The 12,823-nt window shown below is 44.3% G+C and overlaps 1 protein-coding gene and 1 non-coding gene across 2 annotated transcripts in view; one reads left to right on the plus strand and one right to left on the minus strand.

Moving 5' to 3' along the window:
- The window catches only part of DHCR24 (24-dehydrocholesterol reductase), a 34,253-nt gene that overhangs the window by 7,477 nt on the left and 13,953 nt on the right, over positions 1 to 12,823 (plus strand). The window contains exons 3-5 of the mRNA XM_019957393.2: positions 6,485 to 6,590; positions 7,240 to 7,358; positions 8,522 to 8,785. Coding sequence (XP_019812952.2) covers positions 6,485 to 6,590; positions 7,240 to 7,358; positions 8,522 to 8,785 — 489 coding nt within the window. The remainder of the gene's footprint in view (positions 1 to 6,484; positions 6,591 to 7,239; positions 7,359 to 8,521; positions 8,786 to 12,823) is intronic.
- On the minus strand, positions 5,851 to 6,001 carry LOC139182385 (small nucleolar RNA SNORA8). The gene has a single exon (XR_011566050.1). It is a non-coding gene; the product is annotated as a small nucleolar RNA SNORA8 (small nucleolar RNA).

Below are 12,823 nucleotides of genomic sequence, written 5' to 3' on the forward strand. Positions count from 1 at the left end.
ATGTTATTTAGTCTCTAAATACTTAGGAATTTTCCAGAGATCTTACTATTACTGATTTCTAATTTAATACAGTTGTCAGAAAACATACTTTATATGATTAAAATGCTTTTTGGCTTACTGAGACTTACGTATGGGCTAGAATACAGTCTACTTGATAAATGTTCCTTGTACCTTTTTTTTGTTTTTGAACCTTTTTTTTTTTTTCATTTTTGAATGTATATTCTGTTTGGGGATGATGTGTACTATAAGTCTCAATTAGGTCCAGTTGGTTGATAGTGTTGTCCAAGTTTTCTATATCCTTATGAAATTTTCTCTCTACTTATTCTATCAGTTATTGAAAGGGCGATATTGCAATCTCTGTGATTATAGATTTGTTTTTATCTCTTGCACTTCTTACAGCTTTGCTTATATAATTTGAAGCTCTGTTATTAGGTATACAAATGCTTGGGATTTTTATTTCCTCTTGATTAATTGATCCCTTTATCATTGTGAATTACCTTTTTTAAAAAATTTCTTTTATCGAAAACCAGTTGTTTACAGTGTCGTGTTAATTTCTGCTGTACAGCAAAGTGACCCAACTATATGTATATATTCTTTTTCATATTCTTTTTCATTGTGATTTATTATGGGATACTGAGTATAGTTCCCTGTGCTATACAGTAGGACCTTGTTGTTTATCCTTTCTAAATATAATAGTTTGCATCTACTAATTCCAAACTCTCAATCCAACCATCTGCCCTGCCACTCGGTTTGGCAACCACAAGTCTGTCCTCTCTGTCTGTGAGTGTTTTTGTTTCATAGATAAGTATATATGTGTCATTTTTAAATGTAAAGTATAATTGATTTCCAATGTGTTAATTTCTGCTGTACAACAAAATGATTCAGTTGTGTGTGTCTCTGTGAAAGTGAAGTCACTTAGTCGTGTCCGATTCTTTGCGACCCCATGGACTGTAGCCTACCAGACTCCTCCGTCCACGGAATTTTCCAGGCAAGAGTACTGGAGTGGGTTGCCATTTCCTTCTCCAGGGGATCTTCCTGACCCAGGGATTGAACCCAGGTCTCCCGCATTATAGGCAGACGCTTTACCATCTGAACCACCAGAGAAGTCAAGCTGTGTGTCTCTATATAAATATATATGTATTCTTTTTCATATTCCTTTCCATTATGGTTTATCACAGGATATTGAATGTAGTCCCCTGTGCTGTACCATAGGACCTTATTTATCTGTTCTGTGTATAATAGTTTGCATATGCTAATCCCAAGCTCCCAATCCTTCCCTCCCCTGTCGCAACCACAAGTCTGTTCTCTGTGTCTGTGGGTCTGTTTTCTGTTTCATAGATATGTTTATTTGTGTCATAATTTAGATTCCACATATAAGTGATATCATATGGTATTTTTCTGACTCCCTTCACTTAATATGATAATCTCTATGTCCATCTATTGGAGAAGGAAATGGCAACCCACTCCAGTGTTCTTGCCTAGAGAATCCCAGGGACGGGGGAGCCTCGTGGGCTGCTGTCTGTGGGGTCGCACAGAGTCGGACACGACTGAAGTGACTTAGCAGCAGCAGCAGCAGCATGTCCATCTATATTGCTACAAATGGAATTATTTCACTCTTTTTTATGGCTGAGTAGTATTCCATGGCAATGGCACCCCACTCCAGTACCCTTGCCTGGAAAATCCCATGGATGGAGGAGCCTGGTGGGCTTCAGTCCATGGGGTCGCTAAGAGTCAGACACGACTGAGCGACTTCACTTTCACTTTTCACTTTCATGCGTTGGAGAAGGAAATGGCAGCCCACTCCAGTGTTCTTGCCTGGAGAGTCCCAGGGACGGGGGAGCCTGGTGGGCTGCCGTCTATGGGGTCGCACAGAGTCGGACACGACTGAAGCGACTTAGCAGCAGCAGCAGCAGCAGTATTCCATGGTATGTATATACCACATCTTCTTTATCCTTTCACCTGTCAATGGACATTTAAATTGTTTCTGTGTTTTGACTATTGTAAACAGTGCTGCTGTAAACATATGGCCATGTTTTATTCCTAGGTCATATTCTTTGTTCAGAAATCTACTTTGTCTAAGTGGCAGCATGGTGTATTTTTTTTCCATCATTTTCCTTTTAATCTATTTGTATCTTTATATTTAAAGAGTTTCTTGTAGATAGCACATAATTAAGTCTTGCTTTTTATCTAACATGAGAATTTCTGCCTTTTAATTCAGATTTAAGGCTACTTACATTTAATGTTATTATTGATAAGAGTTAGTTTAAATTTGTTGCCTTGCCCTTTGTTTTCTGTTTGTGTCATTTGTTCTGCGTTCTCTTTTTCTGTCTGTTTTTTTGGATGAGTGAATCGTTTTTATGATTGTTTTAGCTCTTGTTGACTTAAAGCTGTAAGTCTTTGCTTTGTTGTTTTAGCAGTTGTGTTAGGATTTATGGCGTATACTTTCCTTGTCACTATCTACTTCAAGTGATGGTATCCCATTTGATGTGTACTGCAATAACCTTAATATGCTTCCATTTCTCTCCTCCCTCCTTTGGGCTATTATTGTCATCCTTTTATGTGTGTTATAAGCCCCACACTACATTATTATTGTTACTAGTAGTTATCTTTTAAAGACATTTAAATAAGAAAAATCTTATATAGTTACCTGTATAGTTACCATTTCTTCATTTTGAAGATTTATGTTTCCATCTTTTTCATTTTCCTTCGGCCTGAAGAACCTCCTTTGACACTTAAAAAAAAAAAAAATCTTTAGTTACTTAATTTCTGGCTGCACTGAGTCTTCATTGCTTTGTATGGGGTTTTTCTAGTTGCGGTGAGCGGGGGTTACTCTCCATTGCAATGTGTGGGTTTCTCATTGTGGTGGCTTCTCTTACTGTGACACACGGGCTCTAGAGCACAGGCTTCAGTAGTTGTGGCTCATGGACTCAGTTGCTGTGTGGCAGGTAGAATCTTCCCAGACAAGGGGTCGGACCCGTGTCTCCCTCAGTGGTAGGCAGATTCCTAGCCACCGGACCACTAGGGAGCTGCCATCTTAGTCGTTTTTAAGCATGTCATTCAGTGCTATTAAATCCATGCGACTGTCATTCCGTCACTACCACCATCCGTTGCCATAACTCTTTTCCTCTTGTAAAACTGAAATTCTATACCCGTGAAACAGTAACTCCCTAATCTTCCCTCTCCCTAGACCCTGGCAACCACTTCCTACTATCTGTCTCTATAATTTTGACCACTCCAAGTACCTCGTGTAAGTGGATCATACAGTATTTGTCCTTTTATAACTAGCTTATTTTCCTTAGCAAAATGTCTTTGAGGTTTATTCATGTTATAGCATATTGCAGAATTTTCTTCCTTTTTTAAGGTTGGATAATATCCCATTGTATATTGTACTTCATTTTGCTTATGCATTCATTCATCCATGGACACTTGGGTTGCTTCTATGTTTTAGCTATTGTGAATAATGCTGCTATGCGCATGGGTGTAGAAATATCATTTCAAGACCCTACTTTCAATTATTTTGGGTATATACCCAGAAGTGGAATTGCTATCTCACTTGGCAGTTCTATTTAATTTTTTAAGGAATGGCTGTACTGTTTTCCATAGTGATTGCACCATTTAACATCCCTACCAAGAGTGCACAAGGGTTTTAATTTTTCTAAATCCTTACCAGCACTTGTAATTTTCTGTTTTTGTTTGTGTTTAATAATAGCCATCCTAAGGGCTATGAGGTTGCCTTCATTTCTGAAAGATATCTTCAGTGGGTATGGAATTCCAGGTTGACGGGTCTTTTTCCTTCAGTACTTTGAAGATGCTCCAGCATCTTCTTACTTGCATTATTTCTAATAAGAAATCTCTCATGCTTTGTATGTAACATACCTTTTTCCTTTGACTGCTTTTAAGATTTTCTCTTTGTAACTAGTTTTAAGCAATTATTATGATGTGTCATGGTATAGTTTTCTTCATAATTCTTGTGCTTGGGAGCCATATAATTTTTCATCGTATTTTAAAATTCAAGGGTAATTATTTCTTTAAGTAGTTTTTCTTTCTCTTCCTCTCTCCTTGTGGACTGCTATTACACATAAGTTGGGCCAGTTGAAGTTGTTTCATAGCTCAGCTCACTGATACGCTGTTCATAAAAGTCCCCCCCCCCCGCCCACCGCACTGTATATTTCATTTTGGACAGTTTCTATTGCTGTGTATTAGAATGCACAGTGTCTTCTTCTGCTGTGTCTAATTTGCCATCAATCCTAACCAGTGTATTTTTCATCTCCAACATTGTGGTTTTCATTTCTAGAAGTTTGATTTGGATCTTTTTACTGCCTTTTAAATATCTCTGCTTAACTTTTTGAACATAAGGATTATTAGTAATAATTATTTTAATGCTCTTATTTGCTGATTCTAATATCTATCAGTTTGGGGTCTGTTTTATCAAGACAGATTGATTATTCCCCTCAGGATGGGTTGAATTTTCCTGCCTCTCTGCATGCCTAGTGAACTTTGATTGGATTCTAGACATCATGGATTTTACCTTGTCAGGTGCTGAATATTTCTGTACCCCTGTAAATCTTCCTGAGCTTTGTTCTGAGATATAGCTGAGTTACTGGGAAAGAGTTTGACCTAGTTGGGTATTGAGTGTTCAGGTGGGGTTGAAGTGGCGTGTAATCTAGGGGCAATTATTCCCTGCTGCTGAGGCAAGACCCTTAGAAGTACTCTACCCATTGCCCTAAGAGTCATAAAGTTTTCCAGTCTGGATTGTGGGAATGAATAGTATTTCCTGCCCTGTGTGAGCCCCTGGCTCTGTCACCTTCCAGGCTCTTCCCCTGACCTCAGCCTTGGGTAATTTCCTCCTGTGTACCCATCAGTTCCCAGCTGAATATTCCGTGGGCACTTTGGCAGTACTTCAGAGTTTTCTCTCTGCAGCTCTCTCTTCCCCAGTACTCTGTCCTGCAGACTCTGCTCATCTTTGTCTTATTGGGCCCTCAACTCAGAGTCCACAGGACTCCCCTTCCTGTACTGCCTAATTCCAGGTGGCTAGCTGGGGCAGCCACAGAACTCACCCTGTTTATTTTCTGTCTCTTTGAGATCATTAACTTCATTGTCTGATGTTCACTATGTTGAAAATTCCTGTTTCATTTATTTTGTCCTTTTTTTCCTAGGCAGTACGGTTAAACTAGTTCTTTTTGCTCCATGTTGACGGGAAGCAGAAGACCACTTGATGACACATTCATGTGTCTGGTTTTTTTTTAGTGTAAAAGTTTGTTTTTATGGTGACACAGGCAAAATTATTCAAGTCAACAAATTTTTAAGGAATTTCACATGGTCTGGTTTTTTCTACTGCCAATCATCTTGGTTCCTCCAATGTCTGAGTCATAATCTTCAAGATACCCCTTTCAAAAATAATTTTTGCTCAACCCACAGTTTTCATGTCAGTCGGTCCACAATTCTTTTAGTTGGGCTTCTTTGATCTCCAGGGGAATATGGACACACTTCAGAATTCCCCTACTGCAATCTTTGTGATCCACTTTCCTCAAGCAGCTTGACTTCCCTGGTGGTTCAGATGGTAAAGTGTCTATAATGCGGGAGACCTGGGTTTGATCCCTGGTTCAGGAAGATACCCTGGAGAAGGAAATAGCACCCCACTCCAGTACTCTTGCCTGGAAAATCCCATGGACGGAGGAGCCTGGTAAGCTACAGTCCATGGGGTTGCAAAGAGTTGGACACGACTGAGTGACTTCACTTTCACTTTTCACTTTCCTCAAGCAGCTTACTTTAAGACCATGTTTAGGGTCAGAAAAGATGGATCTGCCTCGAAGGTTATATTAAACTGAACAGTGTAAAAAATTACAGGAATACTGTATCAGTGGAAATACCAGGTCTAACATGAACAGAGCCAAGTAAACAAATCAGTGATGCCAGATACTGAATTAATATTGTACTGTCCTTTGAACAAAAATCGTGTTTTCCAGGAGCATTTAATGACAAGGAATGATGTCACAGTATAGAATTTTTTTATAAAAAGACAAAAATGTCCATGTTAGAAGTGTGTTTGTGTGTGTGTTGTATTAAAACAAAAAACAGCAATATAGATATGCATGGAAAAATATTGAAAGGAGATATAGTCAGTATTAAAATTGATACTTGAAAGAACTAGGATTAATGATTTTTATCTTCTTTGTGTATGCTGTTTCTTCCAAATAAATGAGTATTTCTTCTTCTAGAAGAAAAATAAACTATTAAGTATAAAGATTAAATTATAAATAAATATAGAAGTATAAAAATTAAACCCTAGCAAACCCAGTGCCAGAGGCCCCATTCAATGAAGTTAGAGGTTGTGGAATGCTCTAGAAAGAGGCTGTAAGAGGCCATCCAGGAATCCCCATGGTGATTGTTTGGGAAGGTCTGGGACAACACCTTCTGCAGGCAGAATCCCTCATTCAGCCTGACAGCTTCCTTGTGACCCAGGGTCTCTTTTCTGTGTCAATAGATTGTCCGAGTGGAGCCCTTGGTGACCATGGGTCAGGTGACTGCCCTGCTGACCTCCATTGGCTGGACTCTGCCTGTGTTGCCCGAGCTGGATGACCTCACAGTGGGTAAGCCCTCAGACAGTCCTAGCATCAGAGCCAAGGGACCTCGGCCCACCTTTCATACCATCTGTGATGGAAGTCACCCTGTCTCAGCTTGCCCAGCTCCAAAGTCCAGGTGCACACTGCCTGCCAGTATGTGTCTGAACCCCAAGTGTTATCAGACAGCACGTTTCAATCTCTGGTTCAAACCTGCTTCCCTGTAACATGCACCCATTGCTCCAGGTCTGCCCCGTGGAACACACAGAGCAAGTCTAGTCTCTCCTTCCATAGGATTCCAAGTCCCAGAGTCTTTTCTTCTCCAAGGAAACCCCTTCAGGTCCTTTAGCTGTTTGCAAGTCTTTCCCCCACCCAACCAACCCCCCTTCCGTCAAGGTTCCTGTTGAAATGAATGTGCCTTAAGTTGGGTCTGGCCAGAGGTGGTGGTGTGTCTTCCCCCCATCCCCCACCTCTAAACAAGCCCTCACGCTCACATCTCAGTCCTTCCTCCTCTCTCCTGCTCTCCACATCTGCAGAGATGGGACATCTCTCCTAAGATATGCCAGCCCTAAGGTGCCTCTCTCATGCTGTGAGCGTCCCGGGCTCTAGCGAGGTGTCTTTTCCTAGCTCTCCCCCAACCCCTTCCAGCTCTGCCTAGCTAACACACGTGTCTCTGCAGGAGGACTGATCATGGGCACAGGCATCGAGTCTTCGTCCCATAGGTATGGCTTGTTCCAGCACATCTGCACCGCCTATGAGCTGGTCTTGGCTGATGGCAGCTTTGTGCGATGTACACCGGTGAGTTCAGAGGTGGGAGATGTCCCCACCAGCCTGCCCTGGGCATTAAGGACCCCTGGGAGGTATCTCCCCCGGGGGTGCTTCGTTTAAAGTACACCTGTCCAGTCTAGGTCTGTATTCGTGATAATAACAGTTTCCTATAGCCCCTGAGGTGTGTTCAGATACTGTTATAAATGCTTCATGTATATTGAAGCATTTAGTTGTTAAGCCATCTTATGAGATGGGTACTGTTATTAGCCAGGCTTCTCTGGTGGCTCAGTGGTAAAGAATCCTCCTGCCAATGCAGGAGACACAGGTTCTGTTCCTAGGTTGGGAAGATACCCTGGAGAAGGAAATGGCAACCTACTCCAGTACTCTTGCCTGGGAAATCCCATGAACAGAAGAGCCTGGTGGGCTATAGTCTATGGGGTTGCAAAAGAGTCAGACACAACTTAGTGACTAAACAACACCAACAACTTTTATTAGCCACATTCTACACATAGGAAACCAAAGCACAGAGAGGTTAATAAACTTTTCCCAGATCACATATCTAGTAAATCCCACACGGCTGGGATTCAAACCCTGCTTATTGGACTCCCGTGTCAATGCCCTTAGCCATCCAGGTCACCGTACTGTCTTGAAGTCAGGCCCAAGCATCAACACTCTATGCCGAGGTGAGTTGTAGAGAAAAATAAGAGGGGCTGCTTTGGAGAAAAGAGGCAATTCCACTGCCCCAAGTAGGATGGAAACAGTTAAGGAGCAGGACAGGATCGAAACTTTAAATCAGCTCAGATCTCTCTGAGCATATGAGGGGGCCCCTGGGATGGGAGGAACAGTGATCCCTTAGAAGTAGATGTTTCTGAGAGTCACTCTGTTGACCTCACAGAGACCAGAGCAGGACTCCAGGCTTAAGAGTTCTGGTCTGAACAAGGTATACCTCTTTGAGGATTCATAGCAGTTCAGTGTATTTCCCTAAACCCTCGCCTGGGCCCCGCCTTCTAACCTGTTTACCAGCGGAGAGAGGAGACAGACATTCTTCAATTACTTCCCTGCCCTTGACACAGGTAGTGCCAAGACAGGGATTTAGCCCAGGCCCTGGGTTCTCTGCACCCCACTGCCGACGACACGCTGTGGTACAGGGTCCGGGGGTCAGATGTTCAGCATGTGTCCACTCTGCTTCGCAGATGGAAAACTCAGACCTGTTCTACGCTGTGCCCTGGTCCTGCGGGACTCTGGGCTTCCTGGTGGCTGCCGAGATCCGCATCATCCCTGCCAAGAAGTACATCAAGCTGCGGTTTGAGCCGGTGCGCGGCCTGGAGGCCATCTGTGACAAGTTCACCCGCGAGTCCCAGCAGCCGGAGAACCACTTCGTGGAAGGGCTGCTCTACTCTCTGCACGAGGCCGTCATCATGACGGGGGTCATGACGGACGAGGCAGAGCCCAGCAAGGTAGGACAGAAGGAGGATGGCCCGGGCAGGCTGGGAGCAGAGTCAGATCCCCACCCTGACCCTGGCAGCCACCCTTTTCAAGGGTGTGACCTGGGTCAGCCCACCTGGGGTTCAGGCAGCAGCATCAGTAGTTGGCCATCTTTGGCAGCGACCAAAGCATCCACTTCCTCTGTCCCTACCACCTGCCAGGGACAGGCATAATCTTTGATCCTCGAAGTAGCCCCATTTTACAGATGAGGCAACTAAGGTTCCAAGAGGCCATGTTAACTTCCACAAGATGACAAAGTAATTGATCTTATGCTTCAGAATCCAGATTGACACTGTGTAATTTTTTTTTTTAAGTTTTATTATTTTATTTTTGGCCACACCACCCAACATGCAGGATCTTAGTTCCCTGACCAGGGATTGAACCCACACCCCTGGAAGTAGAAGGGCAGAGTCTTAACCACTGGACCACCAGGGAAGACCCTGCTGTGTATTTTTTAATAGCCAATCTTTGTCCATTAAGAAAGTATTTGTGTCTGATGAGAGGCTTGGAAAGTATACAGAAGTAAAAAGAAAGGCTCCATGCATAAACATGACCCAAGCCAGCTCTTGCTAACCTGTTTGACGGATTTATCTCCTCTCTTTCAATATATAGATTTTTTTAAAGCCTTTACAAAGTCATGTAACAGTGTTGAAATAGTTAAAGTGCATCTCTTTACCCAAGCATGCACCCAGAGTAACCCCTTGTAACACTGCACTCTTTGAGGCCTGTATGTGTGCATGTGTGTTTATGCAAACACACGCTCTCGTATTGTCCTATGATTTCCATTGTTGCCTGCAAATAATTGACCCAACTCATTGCTTCCCAATGAGTATTTTGCTTAAAATGTTTTGCTCTTACAAGTAAGATTACATTGAAGATTCTCTTGCATCTATCCTTGGCCTCTTGTACATGCATTTCTGAAGGACTGAGTCCAAGAAAAGGAATTTCTGATCCAGGGGTTTGAACACATTGAATGTTGATAGATACGACCAGTGGCCCCCCAGGAAAACATGTGTTTCTGTCCACTTCCAGCAACGCAGTGGTGCGTGAGGACACCTTTCTTCCACGTTCTTGCCAGTGCTGGATAGCATCACTCTTTCATTTTTGCCAATCTGATAAGGTTAAAAATAGTAGCTCGTTTTATCTTGCGGTTCTCGGGTACTTTCAACGTTACCATCTCTTTGTAGAGCTTCGGTTTGTCTTCAGCTGTGCTCACTGGTATAAAATTGTTAGTTTTCTGGTTTAGTGTGATAAGCATTTCTGCATGTCAGTTACATTGCCTTCATACTTAATGACTGCAGAAACGTTGCAGTGAGCAAATGCCCTGTCATCTACTAAACCACTGCCCCGTAGTTGGAATGAAAGTTGCATCCAGTTTTTCATTATTTTAATTAACGTAGCAGTGGACATCTTTCGCCTGTAATTTGAGTAATGCCTTAAAGTAGAATCAAATGATAGGCCATCTTAAGGCTCTTATCAGTCCCTATGTACTTAAAGCATTTTAAAATCAAAAGGGACTCAAAAATCATCAGATATGATTCACTCTCCAAATAAGGCATGAAGGTCCAGAGAGGGAAAGAGGCTTCTCTGAGGACACACAGCAGGCCTGGGACAGATTTAAATTTGGGTCCCTGACTCCTGGTTGAGTGTTTGTTACCCTCATACCTGCTTCTAGAATTTAGCATCATCTGCAAACTTTGATCGAGCACCGTTCCTACTAGTGAGACACTAGTGAGCACTGGAGGATGAGGATCCGGGAGCAGGAACAGGACTTCGGACACCAAGCGCAGATGCTCTGGTGCCCCCACGCGCTCACTCTGCCTGAGCTCAGGTTGGGCCAAAGCCCAGGCAGCGTGTCACTCGGAATCTGAACCTAGTCACCTGGCAAGGAGGTCTCATCCAGAGGTTTTCTCTCCTCTGAGGCACTCCCCTGGAGACTGCCAGTGGTGATAAGCTGAGGGCAGGAACCAAGGGGAATCACTTCCCATCTCCCCACCAAAAGTCATCTCTTTGATGTGTTAGATGCCTAAAGCTGAGATTGTGTCCAGGGGGTTGCCTAGCTTTGAAAATGTTTGAACACTCTGACCAGTTCTCTTCTTCCCCAAGAAGACCAGGGTCTTCTCCAGAGGCTTGCCTGGTATCCGTGGCAGAGGGCCTGGGCCTAAGGCCACAGACCTTTGTAATGTGTTCCCATGAACAAGACCCTGTTTCCACATGGAAACTGGGCCGGGGGAGAGTGGTGGATGCCAGAGACGTGTGCACGTGTCATCTGAGGAGCGCATTCCCCCGACATGCCTGTTCAGCAGGCTGCTCAGGAATTTGTCCCTGGGTGCCAGGCACTGCCCACCCGGTGAGGATGCGGCCTGTCCACCCCGCAGATCCTGAGAGGAGCCGGTCCACACCCATTTTACAGGGGAGGCCCAGAGATAGGAAGTGGCTTGTAATCTGAGTGCTCGGGCTGGTACTGGAGCTCCTGTGGTCTCTCGGCTGCCAGTGGGCTGCCATGTGCCCTGGGAGACTCGTACCATCCTGGGCTTCTCTGACACAAATAGTTCCTGATGAGTCATGAGCACCTGTGTGTAGGTACCTCCAAGTCTCGGGTTCATCAAGCGGCTGGTGCCACTGCCATGTATGTGGGCCAGGCCCGCATGGGGTCAGGTCAGATTGCTCTGTTCCTGTTGCGCCTGACTCCTCTCTGCATACACAGGTGGAGGCCAGCCTATGGCGACTTCTGCTTCCATGCTCTGACTGACTTGCACCAACAGGCTCTTTAGCGCATTTGAGCCCAGGCTCAAAGCCTGTGCTTTGTGGTCCTGTTTACTCCCTGCAGAGTGACCTCTCAGCTGAGTGGACCTGCACACAAGGCGATACCTAGATGGGCTGCAAGTGTTGGCTGCCACAGATGGAAGGCACAGGCTGCCTGGCTCTGGGGAGGAAGGAACTGGCAAGGAGCTGAGGGCGTTGAGAGGGCGCAGGAACTGAATACTGTGCCCCTACTGTGGGCAGTCACTATGCTTTGCACTTTCTATATTATCTGTTTCAGTCTTTCCAACCATTTTGCCTATACTGAAAATGAGGCTTGGAGAGGTTAAGTAACCTGCCAGGATCAACCTAGTGCATCAAAAGTGGAAAAAGCAAACTGGCAAACAGCAGGAACAGGGTAGTCCCATTTCTATAAACCCATGTGTGTGTATGAAAATAAAACCTAATGAACACATATTAGCTTTCAGTAGTTCCCCCTGGAGGGTGAGGCTACAGGGGCGTCTCTGTTTCAGGTTACATATTTCTGCAGTGTCTAAGGTTTTCACCAGGAGCGTGTGTTGCTTTTAGATTCAGGAAAAAAAATTAATAGTTGTTTTTCTGTTTTTTTCTTAATAATGCCCACATTCCAGAACCTCCCATTCAAGGTTCTCTGCCATCCAGCCCTGGTGTTCTTTTGCAACAGGGGATGTGCTTGAGTCCTTGCCTTGCCTCTCGCCAGCCTTGTGGCCTTGGGTAGTCTCTTTAACCTTGATGATTCTTTCTCCTGGTTAGTGAGACAGGGACACCTCTTTTGTGGGAGGTTTTGGAGGAGATAATGCGTGTCTACAAGGTCATGGAGCGGGTAAAGAATGAACACATTGGGTGCTGGAGCCGCCTCCCTTGTGGGCATTTAGCCCATGCTAGGCTTATTCTCCAGTGACCCTGGCCTTGCTTCTGTTCTTCTGTTCTTGCTTCTGTTCCTGTCTTATCCTATCCAATGGTCCCCTCTCCTATGTGGCCTTCACTCTCTGCTTCCTCCTGTCCATTTGCTGAGCCCCAGCTGGCTGTTATCTCACCTGCCCCATAAAACTTGGGTGCCTCTCCCACCCCCAGAGAATGGGCCCAAGCGTCTGCAGTGTGTATGTATGTAATTTCTAACAGGCACAAAGATCTCCCACAAAGTATCTATTTTTACTGCCATTTAACATGTGAAGAAACAAGCTCAGAGTGACCTGCTCAGTGTCACACAGCTAGTGGGCTACTAGGCG

Source organism: Bos indicus, chromosome 3, assembly GCF_029378745.1.
Source record: "Bos indicus isolate NIAB-ARS_2022 breed Sahiwal x Tharparkar chromosome 3, NIAB-ARS_B.indTharparkar_mat_pri_1.0, whole genome shotgun sequence".
In the NCBI taxonomy this organism is placed as follows: domain Eukaryota; kingdom Metazoa; phylum Chordata; class Mammalia; order Artiodactyla; family Bovidae; genus Bos; species Bos indicus.